Source organism: Gopherus flavomarginatus, chromosome 4, assembly GCF_025201925.1.
Source record: "Gopherus flavomarginatus isolate rGopFla2 chromosome 4, rGopFla2.mat.asm, whole genome shotgun sequence".
Classification (NCBI taxonomy): Eukaryota; Metazoa; Chordata; order Testudines; family Testudinidae; genus Gopherus; species Gopherus flavomarginatus.
Window position 1 is genome coordinate 117,440,642 of NC_066620.1, and position 22,069 is coordinate 117,462,710.

General features: G+C 43.1%; 1 protein-coding gene across 6 annotated transcripts in view; it reads right to left on the reverse strand.

Moving 5' to 3' along the window:
* Nucleotides 1-22,069, reverse strand: part of L3MBTL3 (L3MBTL histone methyl-lysine binding protein 3) — a 164,441-nt gene that overhangs the window by 111,025 nt on the left and 31,347 nt on the right. For all 6 annotated transcript variants that reach the window (XR_007773887.1, XM_050949544.1, XM_050949542.1 and 3 more), the window contains 5 exons: nucleotides 20,439-20,550; nucleotides 10,670-10,829; nucleotides 9,473-9,611; nucleotides 6,549-6,633; nucleotides 3,132-3,223 (listed from right to left, as the gene is read on the reverse strand). Coding sequence is in view for 5 of the 6 variants with exons in the window: in XM_050949544.1 (XP_050805501.1) it covers nucleotides 3,132-3,223; nucleotides 6,549-6,633; nucleotides 9,473-9,611; nucleotides 10,670-10,829; nucleotides 20,439-20,550 (588 nt within the window). In the remaining variant the exon portion in view is untranslated. The remainder of the gene's footprint in view (nucleotides 1-3,131; nucleotides 3,224-6,548; nucleotides 6,634-9,472; nucleotides 9,612-10,669; nucleotides 10,830-20,438; nucleotides 20,551-22,069) is intronic.

Genomic DNA, 22,069 nt, shown 5'->3' on the forward strand with positions numbered 1-22,069 from the left:
CACACACACTTACTGTGGAATACACATGAGCAAGAACTCGAAGAACTTAAGTTTGATGAAGCTGGGGAAACAAAACCTCACATGCTTTTATATTAAGTTATATCAGCTCGACATCTGACTGTCATACATTTCATGCATTTGGGAAGTTATTTTCCCTTAATAACCAACGAGGTCACTGTTCAGGTTTTGCATTAAACTGCAAATTTCATGTAGATGGGGTATATACTGCTTTTTGGTACCTCTTGGAAGTAAAAGTGGCATTTTTTTTAATTATCAGATTTAAATTTGGTAAGTTTAATCTTAGTGCACATATTTGTCGCTATGATTGAAGAGTTATGAAATACTAAATAAGCAAACAATCCTGATGTATAACTGATATTCTAGGAATCAGCATATAAGGGGGTAACAACATGTTCAAATGACAGGCACCAAAGTGTAAGTCCATACCAGGGCTGGGAGCCTCCCAACCTGATAGAGAGATACAGACTAGCAGGACTCGGGCTAGTTCACTAAAAATATCAACGAGGACGTGCCAGCTCAGGCAGAAGTTCAGGCTCTGAAACCCACCTTCCCACCAGGCTTCAGAGTCCAACCTCCAGCCTGATAGACTCACACTAGTAGAGGTGTCTACCCAGGCTGGGAGGATTGCTCCTAGCTGCAGGCAGACATTGCAAGAAATCTAAGGCATTCTGGGTAAGAGGGAAGACAGGTGAGAGACTCCCTTCCCCAAATAATTCACCAAACACCGATTTTTCCATAGTTATTATAAACTTTCCAAAACTTCAAATTGTATAGCCAATACATCAAAAATTCTGTAGTTAGCAAAGAATTATAATCCATTTTTTGTGTTACTAGAACTCCAAATCACAAGATATTCATCATTCTTTCCACTATTAAATTGAAACTCTCACAACCTTAACTACGGGTCAGCTCCTGTTGCACCACAGTAACAGCTAAATGTTTAAAATGTTGTGCATGATTGTAGTTATATCATAGATCATCTAATATTTACATTACCTTTGTAACAAACATTTCAAGACCTTTTTTGGCACAAGGAGGCCAGCATAGGGAATGAAAAGAATATGGAAGTTCATGCAGTAGAGACACTGTTTTGCCAATCCCATGCGATGTGAGAAGGAATAAAAAGAGAAAAAAATCAAGTGGGGTCATAATACAGGAGAGTTAGAAGTATAAAATAAGAGTTAAATATTTCATTTTACCAGAGCAACCGCAACTTGTTCAAGTTAGAGCTTAGAAAAAGTATCTACAGAAAAGTTGATAAAAGTACTGAGAACAGTAGGATATTCTGCCTTTCCCTAATCAAATGAAGGAAAAAAATATTGCAGGGATAACCCTTCACACACGCTTCCTATCCCACATAGCTTACAGTTTAAGTATAGGAAAAGTGGCAAGAGGTAGATGAAAAAACAAACAGACAGGGTAGTACAAGGCAACAGTCAGAGAATTATGATTAGAATAAACAGCAGCTGCAATCACAGTACAGTAACTCATTTAATGTTGTAGTTATGTTCCTGAAAAATGTGACTTTAAGTGAAACGATGTTAAGTGAATCCAATTTCCCCATAAGAATTAATGTAAATGGGGGGGTTAGGTTACAGGGCAGCTTCCCCTACTCTGCAAGTACCAGGAGCCGGGGGCTCAACCCTCAAACCACCCATTTCACCCCCTCCCCCAAGCCTCCACTCTTGATCTGCCTCTTCTCTCTTCCCCCCGCTCCCCTTTTACTTCACACTCTGCGTCTTGGCTCCTCCCCCCCTCCCTTCTAAACACCACAAGCCAGCTGATTGCCAAGTTCAGGAAGCAGGGGAGGGAGGGGGGAGGTACATCGAGTCCTCACTCCTCCCCCTACTTCCTGCCCAGGGCAAACAGCTGGCTTGCGACATTTAGGAGGCAGCTGGGAGAGGGGAGGAGCGAGGACTCGGCATGCCAGCTCTCCCTCCCTCTCCCGCTGCCTGGGGCAATCAGCTGTCTTGTGGCGTTCGGGAGGCAGGGAAGGGAGGGGGATCGGGCATGCTGAGTCCTCGCTCCTCCCCCCTCCCTCCAAAACACCACATGCCAGCTGATTGCCGTGGGCAGGAGGTGAGGGGAGGAGGGGGAAGGCGCTGATCCATGGGGTCTGCCGGTGGGTGGGAGATGCTGGGGGGCTGCCAGCTGTGGAGAAAGCAAGCAGCCAAACAGTGTAAGAGTGGAGCACTGCACAACTTTAAATGAGTATGTTCCCTAATTGATCAGCAACGTAACAACGAAACAACGTTAAGTGGGATGACTTTAAGTGAGGAGTTACTGTATACCAGCTGCCTAGATATTTTCAAGTGTTTTGCAAGCACCACGACCAGAGGTGAGTTTTAAGTAGGAATCCGAAGGAGGACAATGTACTGGCTTTGCGGATTTTTTTATTGGGAACTCCCTTCCATGCAAAAACGGATGCCATAGGAGAAAGCACTAAGTTGTTTGATGGGAAACTGGACAGATGGGTGACAAAGGTCAGCATAGTTTGCAACGGAGAAGCAGAAGTTGATATTTTGGCACCCATCAAGATGATAAGTAGGGTAGGATTAAAAGCTATGTTATGTTTGATACAGTGAAAAAGGGGCAGTCGCTGGGGGTTGCAAAGTCAGAGCAACAAGCCAGGAAGATGATCTTTGTAACAGACTTGTGAAGAGATGTAAGGAGAACAAGGCAGCATCTAGAAAGCCCAAAATTAAGAGACTGCAAAAGGCAAGACATGAGAAAATGAGGACTTGGATCAGAGCTTCAGCTGTGTGAACAGAGAGGAAAGCCCAGATCTTGGAAATGTGCAGGAACAAGCAGAGAGATCTGAAAAGGCCTGAACCTCATATTCAGTGTAGATTTCATAGGATAATACCACAGTCAGATTTGTGAGTTATTAATTCACTGAGAAAAGCTGGGCAAAAGGTGACCTATCATCCACACACACCTCATGATTATTTATGGAAATCTGTTACTTTAATCATTGTCAGACTTCCTTCAGAGCAAACTGAGAACTTACAAAAGTCTTTTTATATTCCGGTTACTCTACCTTACAAACATACTTCCTTACAAATGTCATGCTAATGGATGATTAGCTTGGGTTTCAGAAGAAAACATACCTCTTTAAAAAGCTTAGTAGGTGCTGCTATAGCCTTTTCTTCCTCCAAATATGAAGCCCAGCACCATAGTTTCTTTCCTTTAGAATATAAAGCTGTGAAGGAACATACAGTGTTAAAATAAGTATTTTGGCAAAATGACTGAATTGCTGACCTCTTAAACAAAGCAAAAACAAACAAACAAAAAAAGAGGTGTGTTTCAAATTTCTAACATACATGTATTTAATTTCTCAGAACTTACTACAGAAAATCTATTAAAAAACTATTACACTACTAACAGCCTTATTAATTACTAACTACTGTCCCTACTACATCTGAGGAAGTGGGTATTCACCCACGAAAGCTCATGCTCCAAAACGTCTGTTAGTCTATAAGGTGCCACAGGATTCTTTGCTGCTTGTCCCTACTACGTCGTGCATCCCACGAAAGCTCATGCTTCAAAACGTCTGTTAGTCTATTAGGTGCCACAGGACTCTTTGCTGCTTTTACTAACTACTAGTTACAGACAAGACTAACTACTATTTACCCTGACAAGAATACAACAGTGAAGCAACACAGAAGTCGTTGCAAGCTCTGATTCACAGCCACGTGTGGTTAAAAAGGAACTGGGTAGTGGGCTGGAGTGGACCTACCCTTTATATCCTCAGTTGGAGGCATGAGGATGCTCAGGGTGCAAGTGCTGCCAAGTAGGTACCAATGACTAAAAGTCTCTGGGTTGAGGGTACTGGGAGCTTGTGCACCAACAGTGGACAAGATATATGTGGGCAATCACTCTAAGGGGAAGCAATAAACTAACAGCATAGCAAAACCCAGGAACTTTGAGACAGATGCCTCACAAGCTGTGTCATATAATTGGCACCTCACTTCTGACCTTTGCCTTCTTCACCCCAGCAGTATATATAGCTCGTCATTTTAGACTGTAAGCTCACTGGGGCAGGGACAGTTTGCGCAGTGCATAGCTCAATGCTGCCCTGATCCTGACTAGGCACTACCACAACAGAAATAAGTAGCATCATCAATTATAGTCTAATTATTTTAACATTTATATAATTTAGATCTGCATGGTCTACGTCTGTTCTGGGTTCCTCCTGAAGAAAACAAGTAATACCCCCAGTTATGTGTAAGTGTTGGGAGTACAGAAACTGTTTGGGACTAATATAAACTCACTTTGTTCATTTGCTCATTTTGTGATTTAAGCCATATTTGAACTTGGATCTCTAAATGTGTTGTCTAACAAATCACATAGATTAAAATTCTTGCTTCTGAATCTAAAATCATAACCTTTATTAAAAGTCCTTTTGCTGAAACCACACTTCCATTAAATAAACTACAGAAATGTGCACAGACCATTCTGCCAGTGAACAGTAGCATTTCCATCAGCAAACTAGTGTTCCTTTATCATACCAATCACAGTCTCAGCTTTGGAACAAATGTCTGCATAAACACCACTTAAACTTCATCAGTAAATTACAGTTGTTTCAAGGATGACTCTTCTGCACTCCAGGTGCTTTTGTTGGTTTGCATGGCTCAGCTCCCTGGTGGGTAACTGAGCTACTTTAGGCTTTCTCTTTGTTCATGACCGGGCAGCTGCTGCTAATGGAGGCTCATTCAGTAGGGGCTCACAATCTATCACAAGAACTACCCTGAAGGGCCTTTTGCAGGTTTCTGGTGATGCATCACTGATATACAATAACTGCTGATTCTCCTAAAAATATCTACCATATTAATGGACTGAAATGACTGCACTAATTTAAAAACATTTTTTTGTGCTGCTTTGAGTGGAATACAACCCTTTAGCAATTATTCATAAACATTTCCATACATGCATCTAAATTTCGTACACATACTTAGGCTTGGAAGGATTAGATTTTTACCAGTTAATGTCAGTAGACATCAATTTATCTGTATACTCACACAACAAAAAAAGATATTTCAACTGAAAATCAAAATTTGTAGATAGGCAAAATAAGAAAAATGCTGTCGGAGAACTTATTAGTTTGATTTAAGGACATTTACTTTGCATATTTTGACATATGATGTTGACAATTTGTGTTTTAATGGTTATACTTTTATAACTTTTTGAATCTCACTGTCTACTGTCATTAAATAATTGTCTGACTGTATTATCCGATCCCTCCATAATTTTTCACAACTGTGAAAATTTAACTAAATAGAAAAAATGCTTAAAATAATTATCCATCAAAATTATAAAAAATAAAAATCAAATTCTGCCAAGGCTACACATATTGTAGTTATGCAATTACTCCCAGAAGACGCAAAAGTAAACCATTACTTCTGCTAAATGCACATCCTGGAACGACTGTAAAAGTGAAAAGAGCAATCCTATTTATCCAGCAAATCAACAGGTCTGCTTCTCATTTACACTAAGGCCCCTTTACACCACTTGGGAAGCACGAAGGAGCCTTAAAATGCATTACATTGATGCCTACTACAAGAACCTTCACATTGCCGAAGTCATGTAAAGAGGTCTTAGGTTATGTCTACATGGCAACGTAAGCCCGCATCTGAGCTCAGGCTCAAGCCTAGCTTCCCTTGCATCTATGCTGCAATTGTACTAGCCCAGGGCTTGGACCCAGGGTCCCAAGACTCTGAAGTGCTGGAGGGTCTGAGCTCGAGTTAAACCAGGACCCTATTGCTTTGCAGCGTAGACAGAGCTCTGCTTGACTCGGGTCCTGGGAGTCAAACAGAAGTATCTCACAATTCCATGGGACAACTTCCTTAATCCTCTCTATCCCAACAATCTGCAATCCAGCCAGCTCAGGTCAACGTTAACCCGTTCTCTTCTGATCACTGATTTGCAAGGACACTATCAGAAAGGCCCCTGGGTTTGCAATGGAGAGCGAACTGATCAAGATTTTTTCAAAGCAAGCTGCTTCCTAATAATGTCGAGGGCAGGCAGTGAAGTTTTCCCACAGTGAACCACAGTCCTAGGGCTAGAACGGCCTCTCTCACAGGAGAGCAGGTGCTAGGAACTCTGTGACATGGTTACTTTGAATCAAGTCTGTGCACTGCAGTGTGGATGTCAGAGCCCTAGGTTTAGGCATGGGTTAGAAACACAGGGCTAAAATACAACACAGACGTTCAAGCCCAGGGTGCCCTAACACGGGTCAGCGGACTCAAGTCCCACTAAACCTGGGCTTACATTGCAGTGTAGACATACCCTTAGTGTAAAAGAGAATCAGACTCTGAGTGTTAGTTACTTTCCTCAAGGTTACCTTTAATCCACTAAAAACATCATAACTGTTATAAAGAATTTAAATGGTAGAATTAGAGACTATAAATCCAGTGCTATAAAAATCAGTTCTCAATAGACAACACATAATCTCCCTTTGCTGCATACATAAACAAATGACGCTTCTGAACCTCCTCCCCGCCCCACACACACATATTTCAACTTACGTTGCTTTAAAATGGCCATATCACCTTTTCTTTTTCTTCTGGCTCTCTGAGAGACTCTCAGTATCCTCCCTTCATGCTTCTCCTCCTAGATTACAAAATTTAGGAATTTAATAATTTTATTAGTTTTGTAGCCAATTCAAGCTAAAAGAAAATATCCATGGTTTTTACGTTTTTTTTAAAACAATTATTGTTGTTGCTCTATAATATCAAACTTTAAGCTGTAAATTTCTAATGGTAAATAAAAAAAAATAAAATAAAGGAATAGTCCCAGCAAACACTCTAGGAGCAATGGACAATTCAAAGGAAGCTTCAAACTCTGGAACTCAAACCCTTTAAAACCAACAAGAGTACTTGTGGCACCTTAGAGACTAACAAATTATTTCAGCATAAGCTTTCGTGGGCTATAGCTCACTTCTTCGGATACATAGCTCATCTCAATTGATTGGCCTCTTATAGTCAATATGGCTACTTCCACCTTTTCATGTTCTCTGTATGTATAAATATCTTCCGTCTGTGTGTTCCATTCTATGCATCCGAAGAAGTGAGCTCTAGCCCACGAAAGTTTATGCTGAAATAAATTTATTAGTCTCTAAGGTGCCACAAGTACTCCTGTTCTTTTTGTGGATACAGACTAACACGGCTGCTACTCTGAAACCTGTCCTTAAAACCAGTTATCACTGTCTGAGCTGTGGAGATTCCAGATCACAGACTCTTCAGAGGTTGATTGAGCTGGAGCCAACAGGCATTTTCCACTGTTCTCACCTGTTCAAAAATAAAATAAAATAAAATAAAATAAAATAAAAATAAAAGTTCTTCCTCTAACAATATTAGCCTTGTCCATCTGTCCACCTACTTTTTCCCTTCCTAGTTCCTTATGAAATGTAAACTGACACAGCTCTTTTTTACACATTATTTGTGCATCAATAGTTTTGCTAACACCCCACATAGTTCATGGATTCATTTGAGAGATTGCTGCAGTAGGAAGGCAATGAAGCTGCCTCTTAAGTTTTGCCCATAAGAATGTCATATGGACAATTCCATATTTCATTCTCATAATCCAAGCAATTTCTGCCTCTGACTATTCCATAACTCCAAGTCTCTCCCTCTTCTATAGCAAGGTATAAAGATTTTCTTGATTGTCATTAGCAGAATGGGTTGTAAGTAAGAAGAACTTTAACTCTAAAAGGGAAACAAAATTTACCTCCAAATCATAACATATATTAACATAAATAAGACAGCATCAAATAGTAGACCATATGATATACTATGCTTATGACAGCTGTTCTACTACTTTATATTACATTTTATATAATTTTCATTTTTACTACGACCATAAATGCTCCAAACGTTTCATAATGCACAAGGTTAGATCAATGACAGTTCCTGGCATGTACATCCAATGAACTTAAGAAAATACACATGTAAAGAGGTAGCTAGCTGGAGGTTTATAATCAGCTACAGGACATGTGGTACCCTAGGCAAAGGCAAAAATCACACACCCCCACACACACACCCCTTTTACATTCTACTTCTTCAGTATCAGACATAAATAATTGTGTTGGTATCACAAAAAGATATGTGAAGCATAGAAGAAATGTTTCTCCTAAATGTCAGCAAATAATTATAAAGTAACAACTGTCACTATAAACCAGAGCCTGACAAATTTCTATTACAGAGCAAGCAGGCATAACCCTAGCAAAGACCCATGTGCTCTCCTGAAGGCCAGAAAACTGTGGGAGTTATTTTACTCATGCCTGGAAACATCAGCAACAGAGCCTAGTAAGAACTGCACCACAATGCAGGTCGAGTATCTAGAAACCAAAGGCAGTATTAAAGCATAGCTAAAATAGGTCAAAGAATGAGACTACCAAGAAGATGGTGACATGATGCGAATTAAAAAAGTGACAAGGCAATCAAAGAAATGTGAAAAACTGCTATGCCTTTAAGCAAAACTATGTTTATTTTGAAGAGATCAAAATAGAGAGACTAGGTCAGCGAACTCTGTAAATTAACATACTGATTATTTCTTTATCTACACTAAATACAATTTCACAAACTGTGGCTTTCTGCAGAACTTTTTTAAAATTATCTGGACCATTTCCTGGACACAATGAGCCAAATTCATCCCTGATATATTACATCATGGATGATTTTGGCTAAATTTCTAATCTTTTTCACCCAGGAGTTGCTACTAGACTTTAATATCTGCATAATTTTCTATGGAGGTGCAGTTCATTGCTAGCCATAAGCCAGTATTCTAAGAAACAACCAAAAAACTGTCTGAGATTCACCTTCGCCATCTCATATAATGATGAAAATAAAAACTAGCCACAACTGGGTCAAAGAAAATCCTGTTAAATGAAAAGACAAACATCAGAGCAATATTTTTGCATAGTTTTTGCATTTATTTAAAAAAAATCAGTTATGTTTCCCATAATTGTAATATGATTCTCTTGCAAACAAGCTATTAACTTCCATGCATCAGTTTATGTGCAACGCAAGTAATGATTGTTGCAGAAACTGTATATCCTAATTTCCTTATTTTTCTATGCTTAATGTTCCAACAACAACACTGTCTTAAGCACCTTCCATTCATTTAATTTCCTTGTTTTGTTTCTTTCTAAAATAGGGGGAAAGAGGGACAACAGAAAAGTGATAGCTCAGTTGCTAATTATGCATAGTTAAATTTATAACTGAGGAATCTATTATTCAACTGAAATTTTGGCTGTGTTGGATCAATGCACTCTAGAAAGAACATAAAAATTGAAACATCAGAAACAGGTGCCCAGTTGAGATGTTGCAAGTCCCACTATGATGCTATAAAAGTGCACATTGGTTAACCAAATTAGGCTAAATGCTCCCCTATGTAAGGCAAAACTCCTCCTGAAGCTATCTGCAGGATTGGGTTTATGAAGCATACTAACAGTTTCATCCTTCTCTTTCTTTTCTTCTCCATCTTCTTTGCACTCATCTTTCAAAGGTAATTTTGTTTTTCTTTTCCTAGTCCCTTTAGAATCATCCTCCTCATTGCATTCCACACCATCTTTATCCTCTTTTGGTTCTCTGTCATGAGAAAAAAAACAAGGTGACATAAGAACCTACAACAATTCAACTCTTGCTTCCATGAACTTAAATGGAAGAATTAGGAAAAGGCAACTTCCCCTAATGATAGGGAATGATAAGAAAAGCCAAGTGTTTGTGGGTCCCTGGGTATCATTCAAAATATATTCTTAGAGCTGCTACTGAAAATGACAGCTATCAAAAACGTTAACACAGAAGACATACAACTGTAATTGCAAAAGGAAAGCTGTCAGCCTACGCTGAACAGATTCTGCATGTTTAAAACAATTTGTCTTTCCCGCCTGGCATCAAAACTCATAAAGAAGCAATTCTTTTGAAATGCCTAAGACTGCAGGGCAGTTTAAAGAAAGGAAAAAACTAGTAATTATTATGACTGACAAATCCAATTGGAATAAGCTGATATGTAACGGCATAAATTGTCAGTCAAGCAACCACAAACAGACAGCTTTGAAGCAATTACTTAAAAATGAGGAAAAATGCTTTAGAACATAGACGTCAAATTGCCCTAGTGAAATGTACAATTCACAATGAGCATGTAATCAGAAATCTTTTTTTGTAATGTGATGAGCTGCGTTAGTGCAACGGAAAGAACTGAGGAACTGTTACAGGTTGGAGTTTGTCATACGTAATGTAGCGTTTGCACTGAAATATAATTAACTAACCACACCAACCATCTAATCGCTGAGCATCCTAATTCTAGTGATTATGAAACACTGTGCGAGTCTGACAATGACTCATGCAGACTAGAGATGAGTTCTTCACTGTTTATGTTCAACAGTAAAAGACAGTATTTTCTGTGCAACTAATAAAGTCTTCAACACTTGCATTACACAAGACTCGAGCTCGCATATTCTACAGATATTTGGGACAAAATTGTAAGTAGATATGAATAACTGAGAATTAAAAGTCAGAAAATTCAGAGATTGGGTTGCCTCATTCTCACCCCACCTGACCCCACTACTGTTTTATCCCAGTACTCTCTCTCGGCAACCTGCGTTTATGTCAATTTCCTTGAGTGTATGCTTTGTAATAGCACCTACTTGTTTTTGATGTGATGTGCACATTTCTGGCTGCAAAATTTTCCTTCAGGAACAAACCCTTCTGTGGTACCATCATGGTAACAGTTTTCACAGAAAATAAGCCCATCCACTTTTGTAGCTTCCTTCAACTTCAGGGGAATCCCAGTCTTTTCTGAAAAGGCTGCACAGTGAAAGGAAAAGAGTAATTTCTCCAAGCTACAGTACAAAAAGTAAGACATTTCAAACCATACAACAGACCTTGCCAAGCAAAGGAAAGGTTCTACTTATGTCACTAACATTAGCTGTAGAATCAATAGCTACCATTTATGATGGGTCACTGTTCGTCACTCCAAAGGGCTGGCTTTCAGAAGTAACACAGGTTTTAGCATTCAACAAAAGATAAATGCCCATTAACTTTATACTTCTGTTATCAATGGAATAGAGAGGTGTGGCAAAGCTGCTGCCCCAGCACACCTACTCCTCACTGGCTGCAGCAACTTATGCCTCAGTGCCACCCCACCCGCCCCCCTTCTTTTGGCCTACTCTGGCCATAGGGGTGTGCCGGCCTTCAGCCCAGACCCAGTCCCTTTTGGGGCCAGAGACACCTTTATCAAAGTCCAATAAAAATGGATACAAACCAAACCTTCATCCTGCTGCACTCTGCGGGCAGCCACCTCAGCACAATATTACCTCTGTTGTTGCTCCCTAGTTCGATCAATCCCCCAATGCAGGGGCTGGCACATTCCTCCCCTTACTCAGGATACAGCTTGTTAGGGCTCTGTCTGAGACAGGTTCCCAGCTCACCTTTGGAGAAACCTTTCTGGGCTTTTTCCCTTTCTCCCTCTCAGGCACATCCCACCTCCTTTCTTCCATGTCTTCTCTCCGCAAATGGGCTCCCTCAGCTGCACTTTATTTCTAATTAGGCCTGGCCCACCCAAGTGCACCCAGGCTAGATAATTGGCCTTTCACAACCTGGGTAGGGCAACTCCCCCTCACAAGAGAACATTAACATAATGACACATGCCAATATTTAGTTGATCTTTTTTAGTGTGAATTTAGTGCTGCTGAAAGATGTTGCATTAGCTGCACTGAAGACTGAGATCGTTTATCCAAGGATCAGGTACAGCCTAGGCAGCAGCTGTGCAGACTTTCCCATGCCGCCCTGCCAGTGTGCCTCATTCCTGACCTAGTAGGACTACTGCCAACTGTGAAAAGAAATTTGGTGAAGTTTTCTTTTAACAAACACACACTCATTTCTGTAACTAGGCTATAAGGTATTCATCTATTACAGCCTTTTCTCCAAAAGATTGTATGTAACTACTCCTGTAGTCTAAGAGAGAAAAAATACACATATTTTCCCTCTTACCACTCTGGATTAGGACAACTACATTTTCCAACATTAGATTCAGGTATTCAGCCATCTATAAGCCTAGGAACCAAATGTCTAGGCTCGGAGTGGACATGGCAGCCTACACTTATGGGTAAGATGAAGCTTCAAAAAGAACTGAGGGGAACTTCTTAATAATAGAATCCTATCTGATGGAAACTAAAAATGACTATTTGTAACCCATTTACTTCTTTTAAAAGACAAATTTCAAATCAAAGACAAACAATTCCTTCTGCTTGAACATTGAACACTCTTTTAAAGGACAATCAAATGAAACCCTGGATCTAGATATCTCTTCATCTCTACTGGGATGGTGTGCTGCATTATGCAGCTCAATGTTAAGTGACATTTCTTCCCCCAGTCATGCAGGTCTAAATGGGCAGGGGAGGTAAGCATATCTTTATACTGCAACAAACTAATCTGGTATAATGTAAGACATAACCATACATTTGTAATGAGGATGTAATACAGTACAAAGCATTGAAAATATTTGATTTGATTAGCAGGAATTTGTTTCAGGTTAACCATATTGCAGGGCACGATGGTGTACATTTGATATTACAAAACTGTGATCATACAGCTGTGAGGGGGTACAGAATCTACTTCACAACATATGGCATACAGTTTATACTATGATGATATGTCTCTCCCCTCCACATCACAGATATGAACTTTCTGCAAGTCAATACGGATTGAAAATTGTTACCAATTTGCTTCATGACTTATGGTTAAGGCTGCGTGTCTGTCACGGAGGTCACGGATTCCATGACTTTCCATGACCTTCTGCAGCAGCTCTGGGGCTGCCTGAGCAGACCAGGCAGCCCTTGGGCCAGCAGCATCAGCTGCTACTGGGGCAGTTTGGATGTGGGAGGGGGCTCAGGGCTGGGACAGGGGCTGCAGGGCAGCGCTTACTGGGGGGGGCTCCCCAGAAGCAGATGGCATGTCCCTGTAGCTCCTAGATAGGGGGCCAGGAGGCTCTGCCCCCAGCCACAGGCATCGCCTCTGCAGCTTCCATTGGCTGCAGCTCCCGGCTAATGGGAGCTGCAGAGCCAGAGTTCATGGCAGGGGCAGCACACAAAGCCCCCTGGTCTTCCCTCCCCCTACGCGCTGCAGGGATACACGGAGCCAGGTAGGGAACCTGCCAGCCTCGCCAACCCTTCCCCCCAGCACCAAGAGGGGTCTCAGGCCACTGCCCGCCTCCAGAACACCCGTGGCTCTCCAAGGCACAAGTTTTAGTTAGAAGTATATAGTAAAAGTCATGGACAGGTCATGGGCCATGAATTTTTGTTTACTGCCCATGACCTGTTCATGACTTGTACTAAAAATACCTGTGACTAAAACGTAGCCTTATTTATGGTACATGAACAGATGCTCTCAGTTCAGTTCCTTATAGACACTGAAGAGATATCCATCAAACAAAATCACACCAGTTACAAGGGCTAATAGCAATAATAGTAGTTGGCAGCCTCAGGAGAGAGATCAAGGACTAAACAGGCTGAAAAGATGGTTACCTACCTCTCATAACTGTTGTTCTTCGAGATGTGTTGCTCATGTCCATTCCAATTAGATGTGTGCGTGCCACGTGCATGGCAACCTGAAGGTTTTCCCCCAGCAGTACTCATTGGGCTGGTTCAGGCGCCCACTGGAGTCATGCCTCCACAGTGCCAAATATAGGGCTCTGCTTACTTGCTGCCACCTCAGTTCCTTCTTGCCTGTTTGCTCCAACAGCGGGATTGGCGGCTGAGTATTGGAATGGACACGAGCAACACATCTCGAAGAACAACAGTTACAAGAGGTAGGTAACCATCTTTTTTCTTCGAGTGATTGCTCATGTCAATTCCAAGTAGGTAATTACCAAGCATAAATTTGGAGGTGGGGTCTGAGCTCAAAGGTTCGCTGAATGTAGCACTGCTCTGCCACTGGCTGCATCATCTCTAGCCTGCTGGGTAATGGTGTCATGAGAGGCAAAGGTGTGGACTGAGGACTACGTCATAGCTCTGCACATTTCCTGGGTCAGAACCTGGGCTAGGAAGCCTGCAGACGATGCCTGTGCCCTCGTGGAGTGTGCTGGAGTGGAGGAGTAAGTATTTTCGCCAGATCGTAGCATGCCCAGATACAGGAAGTAATCTATGTCAAGATTATTTGGGAGGAGACAGGAAGCCCTTTCATTCTGTCTGCTACTGCAACAAATAGCTGAACAAACTTTCGAAATGGTTTAGTCTGTTTGATATAGAAGGCTAATGCCTGGCGAATGTCCAATGAGTGAAGTTTTTGCTCCCTGCTGCTTGCATGCAGCTCATGATAGAAAATTGGAAGAAAGATATCCTGGTTAACATGAAACTTGGGGATAACTTTAGGGAGAAAGGCCGGATGTAGTCTAAGCTGAACCTTTTCCTTAGAAAACACAGTGTAAGGAGGCTCAGATGTTAGAGCCCTGAGCTCAGACACCCTCCTGGCAGGAGTTATCGCTACCAAGAATGTCATTTTATATGAGAGGTAAAGCAGAGTACATGTTGCAAGCAGTTCAAAGGGTGGCCCTATTAGCCTGGAAAGAACCCAGGCAAGGACCAGCCGTTGCATGCGAGGATATGGTCTGTTGACACCTTTAAGAAAATGACCAACTATTGGACTGGCAAAGACCGACGGGCCCTCCACTCCTGGATGGAAGGCAGAAATGGCAGCCAAGTGGATTTTTACTTATGACACAGAAAGCCCTTGCCGCTTTAAGTGGCGGAGGTAGTCCAATATCATGGGTATTGACGAGAGCATTGGGAGATGGGAGATATTGCAAAGACCAAATTGTGACTCTCTTCCATTTGGCTAGGCAGATAGCCCTAGTGGACAGTTTCCTACTGCCAAGGAGGACTTCCCTGACTGGACCCAAACAAGCCAGCTCCACTGGGTTTAACCATGGAGCTTCCACGCTGTGAGGTGAAGAGATCAGATGTTTGGGTGCTGCAGGCAGCTGTGTTCCCGAGTTATCAAGTCTGGGAGCAGCAGTAAGGTGATTGTGTTTTCCATGGACATTTCTAGGAGAGATGTGTACCAGTGCTGATGGGATCAGGCTGGAGCTATCAATATCACTGAGGCTTCGTCCCTTTGAACCTTGAGCAGTACCTTGTGAACGAGAGTACAGGAAGTGTCCCCTCCAGGGAAGGTGGAACATGTCCGTGACAGAGCCCGGGCTGTGATTCAGGAAGGAGCAGAACTGTAGGCATGTCCTGTTGTGTCGCATGGCGAACAAGTTTATCTGGGGAAATCCTCACCATTGGAAGATGGTATTCGTGACATATGGGTGGATGGACCATTTGTGGCAGTGAAAGGACCTGTTGAGATAGTTTGCCAACTTGTTCTGAACTCTGGGGAGATAAGATGCTTCCAGGTGTATTGAGTGAGCTATGCTAAAGTTCCACAGTTTGAGGGCTTGCTGGCACAAGGGAGGGGAGCATGCTCCCCCACGTCTGTTTTATATAAACATCGCTGTTATACTGTCTGCATGACAGATACATATCTCCCCTCCAAGTGAACTTGAAACATCTGGCATGCCAAACAGACTGCCTTCAGCTCTCTGACGCTGATATGAAGTAAGAGATCCAACTGGAACTAGAGGGCCTGAGGTCCCTCAGGTGCGCTCCCCAACCCCTTGCTGACGCATCCATCACCAGCAAAAGAGATGGCTGGGGCCTGGAGAAGGGAACACCAACACACCTCATTTGTGGATCGAGCCACCATAGGAGAGACTTGAGAACCAGCCAGGGGAGAGTGACAATCTTGTCTAGACCGTCCCAAATTGGTTGGTACACCGAGGTTAGCCATGCCTGAAGAGGCCGAAGTCTCAGTATGGCATGCTGTACTACAAAGGTACAAGTGGCCAAGTTGCTTTTGGCAATTCCTTGCTGCGGTGGTAGGGAACTGCCTGAGACCTAATATGATGTCGCATAGGGTCTGGAAATGTGACTCTGGGAAGCACGCTCTTGTCTATGTTGAGTCCAACACCGCCCCTATTAACTCTATCTGCTGAATGGGGATAGGGTTGACTTCTGTACATTCAATAAAAGGCCCAGGTCTTCTAAAGTTGCTCTTATGAGGCTCACATGAGCATCCACTTGTGCCTTGGAGCGACCTTTGATCAGCCAGTCATCTAGGTATGGGAATACCTGCACCTGGTACTTGCATAAGAACGCAGCTACGACTGTCATGCGCTTGGTAAACACTCGAGGTGCCGCGGACAGGCCAAAAGGACTGTGAACTGACCGTGACTGTGATTCACCACGAACCTGAGGAACCTTCCATGGGACAGTGTTATTGAAATATGAAAATAAACATCCTTCAAGTCGAGGGCAGCGTACTAGTCCCCCGGATCCTAGGAAGGGAGGCCAGAAAGACTGTACGGAACTTCAACTTCTTTATGAACCTGTTGAGGTCTAGCAGGTCTAAGATGGGCCTGAGGCCATCTTTGGCTTTCAGTACTAGGGAATACTGGGGGGGGGGGAAAGAAATCCCTGCCCTTCAGCTCCTGAGGGACCTCTTCCACAGCCCCCACAGCTGGAAGCATGTGCATCTCCTGCATGAGAAGTCTTTTGTGAAAGGGGTCTCTGAAGAGGGATGGAGAAGGGAGGTTGAAGGGAAAGAGGGAGGATCCCCTTTCTGCCACGCAGATCACCCAGAGATCTGATGTAATTCGTGCCCACGAAGGGTAGAAATGAGATAGTCAGCATGAGAAGGTAGGGATGAATGAATCCAGAGTTTGGACTTGTGGGTTGCCCCTGGGCAGTACCAAGTTCTGCTTTTCGCCTGGGGACTGTTTTGTCTGCCCAGAGCCGATGAAGGGGGAGGCCTGCTTCTATTATTTCTGCTATGCCTCCTAGAAAAGTCCTGCCTCTTCTGCGGGTGATAGAATCAAGGCACGGATTGCAGCTTTAAGTGCCTCCGTGGTGTAGCCAAAGTGTGCAGGCCAAGGGACTTGAGGGTGGCTCTTGAATCCTTGAGACTATGACACCTAGGGTCTGTCTTCTCCGAGAAGAGGGTCGAGCCCTCAAATAGGAGGCCCTGGATGGTCTGTTGGACCTCACATGGGAGCCCTGAAGCCTGCAACCAGGAGTCCCTCCTCATGGTCACCCCCAATCAGGAGCAATGCCCTGGCCACCAGCTTGCCCTCCTCTATCAATGAGGAGAACTCTACCCTAGATTCTTCTGGCAGAAGCTCTATAAATTTTGCCATAGCCATGCAGGAGTTAAAATTATATCTGCTTAGGACCGCCTGGTGATTTGAGATTCGGAGCTGGAGATCTCCAGTAGAGTAAATTTTCCTCCCAAAGAGGTCCAGCTTCTTTGCCTCCCCCGTTTTTTGGGGGATGGGCCCTGATGTCCCTGGGGCTCCCACTTATTTGCTGCCACAACAGCTAGGGAATCCGGCATGGGGATTGGGGGAAAAAAGGTTCCAATCCCTTAAAGAGAATGAAACACTTCCACTTGGTCTTCTTCGCCATCAGTGGTAAGGAGGTGGGGGTGTGACACAACATCTTAGTGGTCTCTTGAATAGTCTTTATGAGTGGCAGGGCAATCCGAGAGGGACCAGAGGGGGCTAAGATATCCACCATAGGATCCAATGTCTCCGCGACCTCCTCAACCTGGATCCCCAGGTTCTAGGCCACTCTGCTCAGTAGCTGCTGGAGTACCCTATTATCATGGAAGTTCCCGCCACCATCTCTTCTGGTGAGAACAAGGAAAAGGCCCTAGCTAGGACTGTGTCTTGACCTCTGCCCTCAGCACCGAAGGGGTCACATGGTGCCGGGTCTTCCAGTGCTGTGACTGATGCGGCATGGGGTGGCTGGTCCTGCACTGAGGGAGGTGTGGGAGGCACGTGAGATACCAAGGCCACCAATGCAGACCTCCTGGAATAGGACCCCAGCTTTGGTGGAATACACAGGGGGTCCAGAAAGGCGACTGGGTCAGAGCCTGCCTTTGCCCAGGCCAAAGCACCTGGTGGAACTGCTGCATTTCCTTGTCTGACGTAGAGTGTCTACACGACCCGTGTTGGCTTTGCTTAGATCTGCAGGACTCCACTTCTGACTCAGAGGACTTGCTGAAGGAGGACCATGGGAGAGCAGTGCCCACTGGTGCTCGGGAGCGGAGCCAGGAACTTGAGGACCAATGCAGCTCCTCTACCTGTCCACTAGCAGAAAGGACTGGTGCTGAGGGGATGGTGATCAGCACGGTACCATGGCTGGCTTGCCCTGGGATGGCACCAAAGGTCTCATGGGTGCCGCTGAAGCGAAGCTCGGTGCCCTGTCTCGCCTAGGCGGAGAAGGTAGTGATGTGAAGGCAATGAGCTCTCTGGCCACCTCAAAAGTGTCTGGCATGGATGGTAACTCCAGTGCTTGCTCACGACCTTCCTGGAGAGGGGAGTCTTGGGGGCCCAGATTCGACTGGTCCCTTGGTGGAATAGGAGTTGACGGAGCCTGACTAGGCAGTGCCATGCTTACGTGGCCCAACGCGGGTCTCAGCTTCCTTACGTGCTGGTCTGGGCGTGGATGAATGCCCTCTGTCAGGTCTCTCTTTTTTTGTGGGGTACCGTAGACTGGCAACGGTGCCTCCCACTGCCCTGCATGGAGAACTCTGTCAGTGCCAAGGGTCTCTATCCGAGTCCTTCCTCGGTGCCGAAACCTTTTGCAAAGACTGGGCACTATGCACTGACGCCAAGGTGCTCGGCGTTGTCCTGGCTGACTCTGGGTCCAAGTGGGGATGGCAGCCTCCATAAGGGGGGAATCTTCAGTCACTGATCCCTCTCCTTTTGGGTTCTGGGGCAAAATCCCCTGCAGATTTTGCAACATTCCTTTTGGGACTTTATCCCCCAGGCACTTTAGGCAAGAAGTCTGGGGGTCACTCCTGGGCAGAGGCTTGTCACACACTGCGCAGGGTTTAAACCCCAGGGACCAAGGCATGCCTCAGTATGGGGGTGAGGGACTGCGGGGGGGGGTACCCCCAAACAATATCTTATAGAAATCTATACACTAAGTACTAACTATTAGCTAACTATTTACAGGAAAAGTCTGAAGACTGCAAAGAAAGAGACGCTTGTCGAAGCAAGAGAGAATGAGCGTTCCGGCTAACCATCACAGGCAGTAAGAAGGAACTGAGGTGGCAGCGGGTAAGCAGGGCCCTATATTTGGCACCATGGAGGCTCATCTCCAGTGGCACGACTCCAGGGGGCTCCTGAACTGACCCAATGGGTACTGTCAGGGAAAAAACCTTCCGGTTGCCATAGACACATCACATGCACATTTAATTGGAATTGACATACGCAATCACTTGAAGAACTACTTTTTCACCCCTAGAAAGGGTCTCTCCAGGTCAAGGGGAAGATGTATTAGCGGGGCAGCGTAGCAAAGTTTTCGGCCCTATTGCTTGTGCTGTTTGGTGGATAGCTACTGACAGTTACCTTCTGTTAATCTGGCATTTTCACAAATGCTAAAAATAATTATGTATTTAATTTAAAAAGGGAAAAAAATCCTGGTAAAATGTACCATCTGCAAGGGCAAAAAAATGATGGGTGCAAGAAACCATGTTAGTTGCTGGGATATTATTTTCAGTGCTACCTATTGACCCCATGTTCAATGTGTTCAAAAATAATACTGAGCATCTGTGACTATGTGGCACATCTTTCTATGGATGAAAATGTATATTTTCTTTTAGCCAATATTTTAATTTCCACATAAAATTCTGTCTAACCCCCTTGCCCACGCAGTTAAATGCCCATGTAAACCTCTGAATGTTATTACTCTGAAAATTTTTGCAAGCAGTCACAATAGTTCACTGTGGTAGAGTTAGCAGTAAGAAAGATATTGCAGATATAATCCTCCACTGGTTAAGTTTTTTGAGCAACTAATAAACAATATCCTGTAACAACTGTTTTGCAGTTTACACTATTTTGGGCTGAAGTTAACTATAGACAATAGGTAAAATCCTTCTTTTCTTTTTGAGAATTAGCCTCAGCAAGAACAAAGTGAAGAATGTTGATGAATTCGAACAGATTAAACAATTAGGGTATCTTTTAGTTAAAAAAATAACAGGACAGATCACATTAAAAAAATGTAGTTCTAAACTTAGATAAAAGTGTCTATTATAAAGGATACAGCTGCAGTTCTCTAAAATTATTGCTTCCAGATGTTTAATAATGGAAGTGTGAAATGCTGTGCTTCTTTCTAATTTAAAAGACATTTTGACACCCATTCACACGCAAGTAATTAATAACATCCCCTCAGTTTTTTCATGAGGTGTGTACAGAAGTTGTTAGAGGAAAAGCAACTAAGCAGTTTTAAAGCTTTTGGCAACTTTTTATGGAACACTGTTACATTAGAAAAACAACTATAACATACAAAAATTAAATAGCTTCTTTCTGACCTTCTTGAGCAGTTGGCACCATCCACGTTGTGGTAGCAGTGGCCTTTTTAACACTTTCCATCTCTGTTTCATCTGTGATGACTTCCAGGGCACCAAACTCATTCACTCTGAACTGATAAAACAAAGAAAAACGGGATGAAATGCTGAAAAAAATTGACTGATGCTCCCTTAAGGATTGTTCTTCTATCCTTTTAGTTTCTTATAATGGTGCCCTTCATTGTATTATCTGAGTGTTCAGTGATACTGCTAATCCCCAAGCAACAGGGAAAGTGTATTTATTATTTCTCGAAAACACAATGCACATGGTATTATAGAAAAATGTTTAAATTAACTTTTATATATGTACATACTCACACACACCATTTACAAATACATACAGAATAGTATGTATCTTAAACAAAACAAAAAAATCAATAGCAAAAATCTCAAGGAAAATTAACTTATTCTGCTTTTTTGAATCTCCCTTCACTGGCAGTAAACCAATGCTCTACCACCAAGCATTTTTGTCAAAGGTCTGAAAGTGATCAAGAAAATACAAAGTATTTCACAGAATATTATAATTTCAGCACCAACCAAAAGCTGAGTGTTTCTCCAATGCAAATTGCATGTAAGCAAACACCTCAAAGCAATTTATGAACTGTCTAATTACCTACTATATGTAATATAACCATCAGTCAGGAATAAGGCTTAGCAATATCCCACATACTGTGCTTATTCTAGATCACTGTGATTTATGTCCATCCTGCCTCCAGTAACAAAGCATCCTCCAAATGCCGTAACAACGGCAGTGCTAGCAGATAAGACTAATGTTCAGCTTTCCAGTTAATAAATAAGTCAGCAGGTCCAATGGGTTGCACAGGTGTAACTAAGAGCAGAATGATCTTCTATTTTAGCTGAACGGATGCAAGTCACCTAGAGTTCAATCACATCTTATAGGTGCTGGTACTGAGGTTCCCCAGAGAGATCTCAGGATGAACTACGCCTCAGAATCCCCTCACAAAGCTCCCTGGCATGGAGAAGAGGCACACCCACTGCAGCACTCTTTTGGGTGAAGGAGTGGGAGGTGGAGCATACTTCCACCTACCCACCCATCCATCTTTGCCACCCTGGCCTGATCTACTGTTCACATTCTTTAGTGTATTTTTGTGCCTCAGGAGACTCCAAAATGGAGTATTCAGCTCCTTGTATTGGGGCACTGCCCAGAAGTACGCTCCTAGTACCCTGTTCTCGCTTGTGCGCTTCTAGAGCAGCTAGCCAGAAACATGATTGTTTACTTGGCATTAACATCACTAGGTTTCATCAATGCAATCCTGCTAACCCCAACCCTCAAAAATCATGAATCAAGTCCCAAAAAAATCATGAGATTTTAAGAAATAATAAATGCTGGATTCTTTTTATTTGCCTTCTGATTTTTGAGCCTTTAGGGTTTGTGCTTTCCAGCTTTCCTCTGCAACTATGAGGGCAATAAACTAATTTTTTTAAGATGACAAGAGATTCTCACATAAGCACATGACTCCACAAGCTCGGACTTTAAGAAAAATATCATGTGTCTCACAATAGAATTGTGAGAGCAACAGAATTATGATAGCAGGCAACATTGCCAATGTTTATATTCAGACATGAAAAAACCA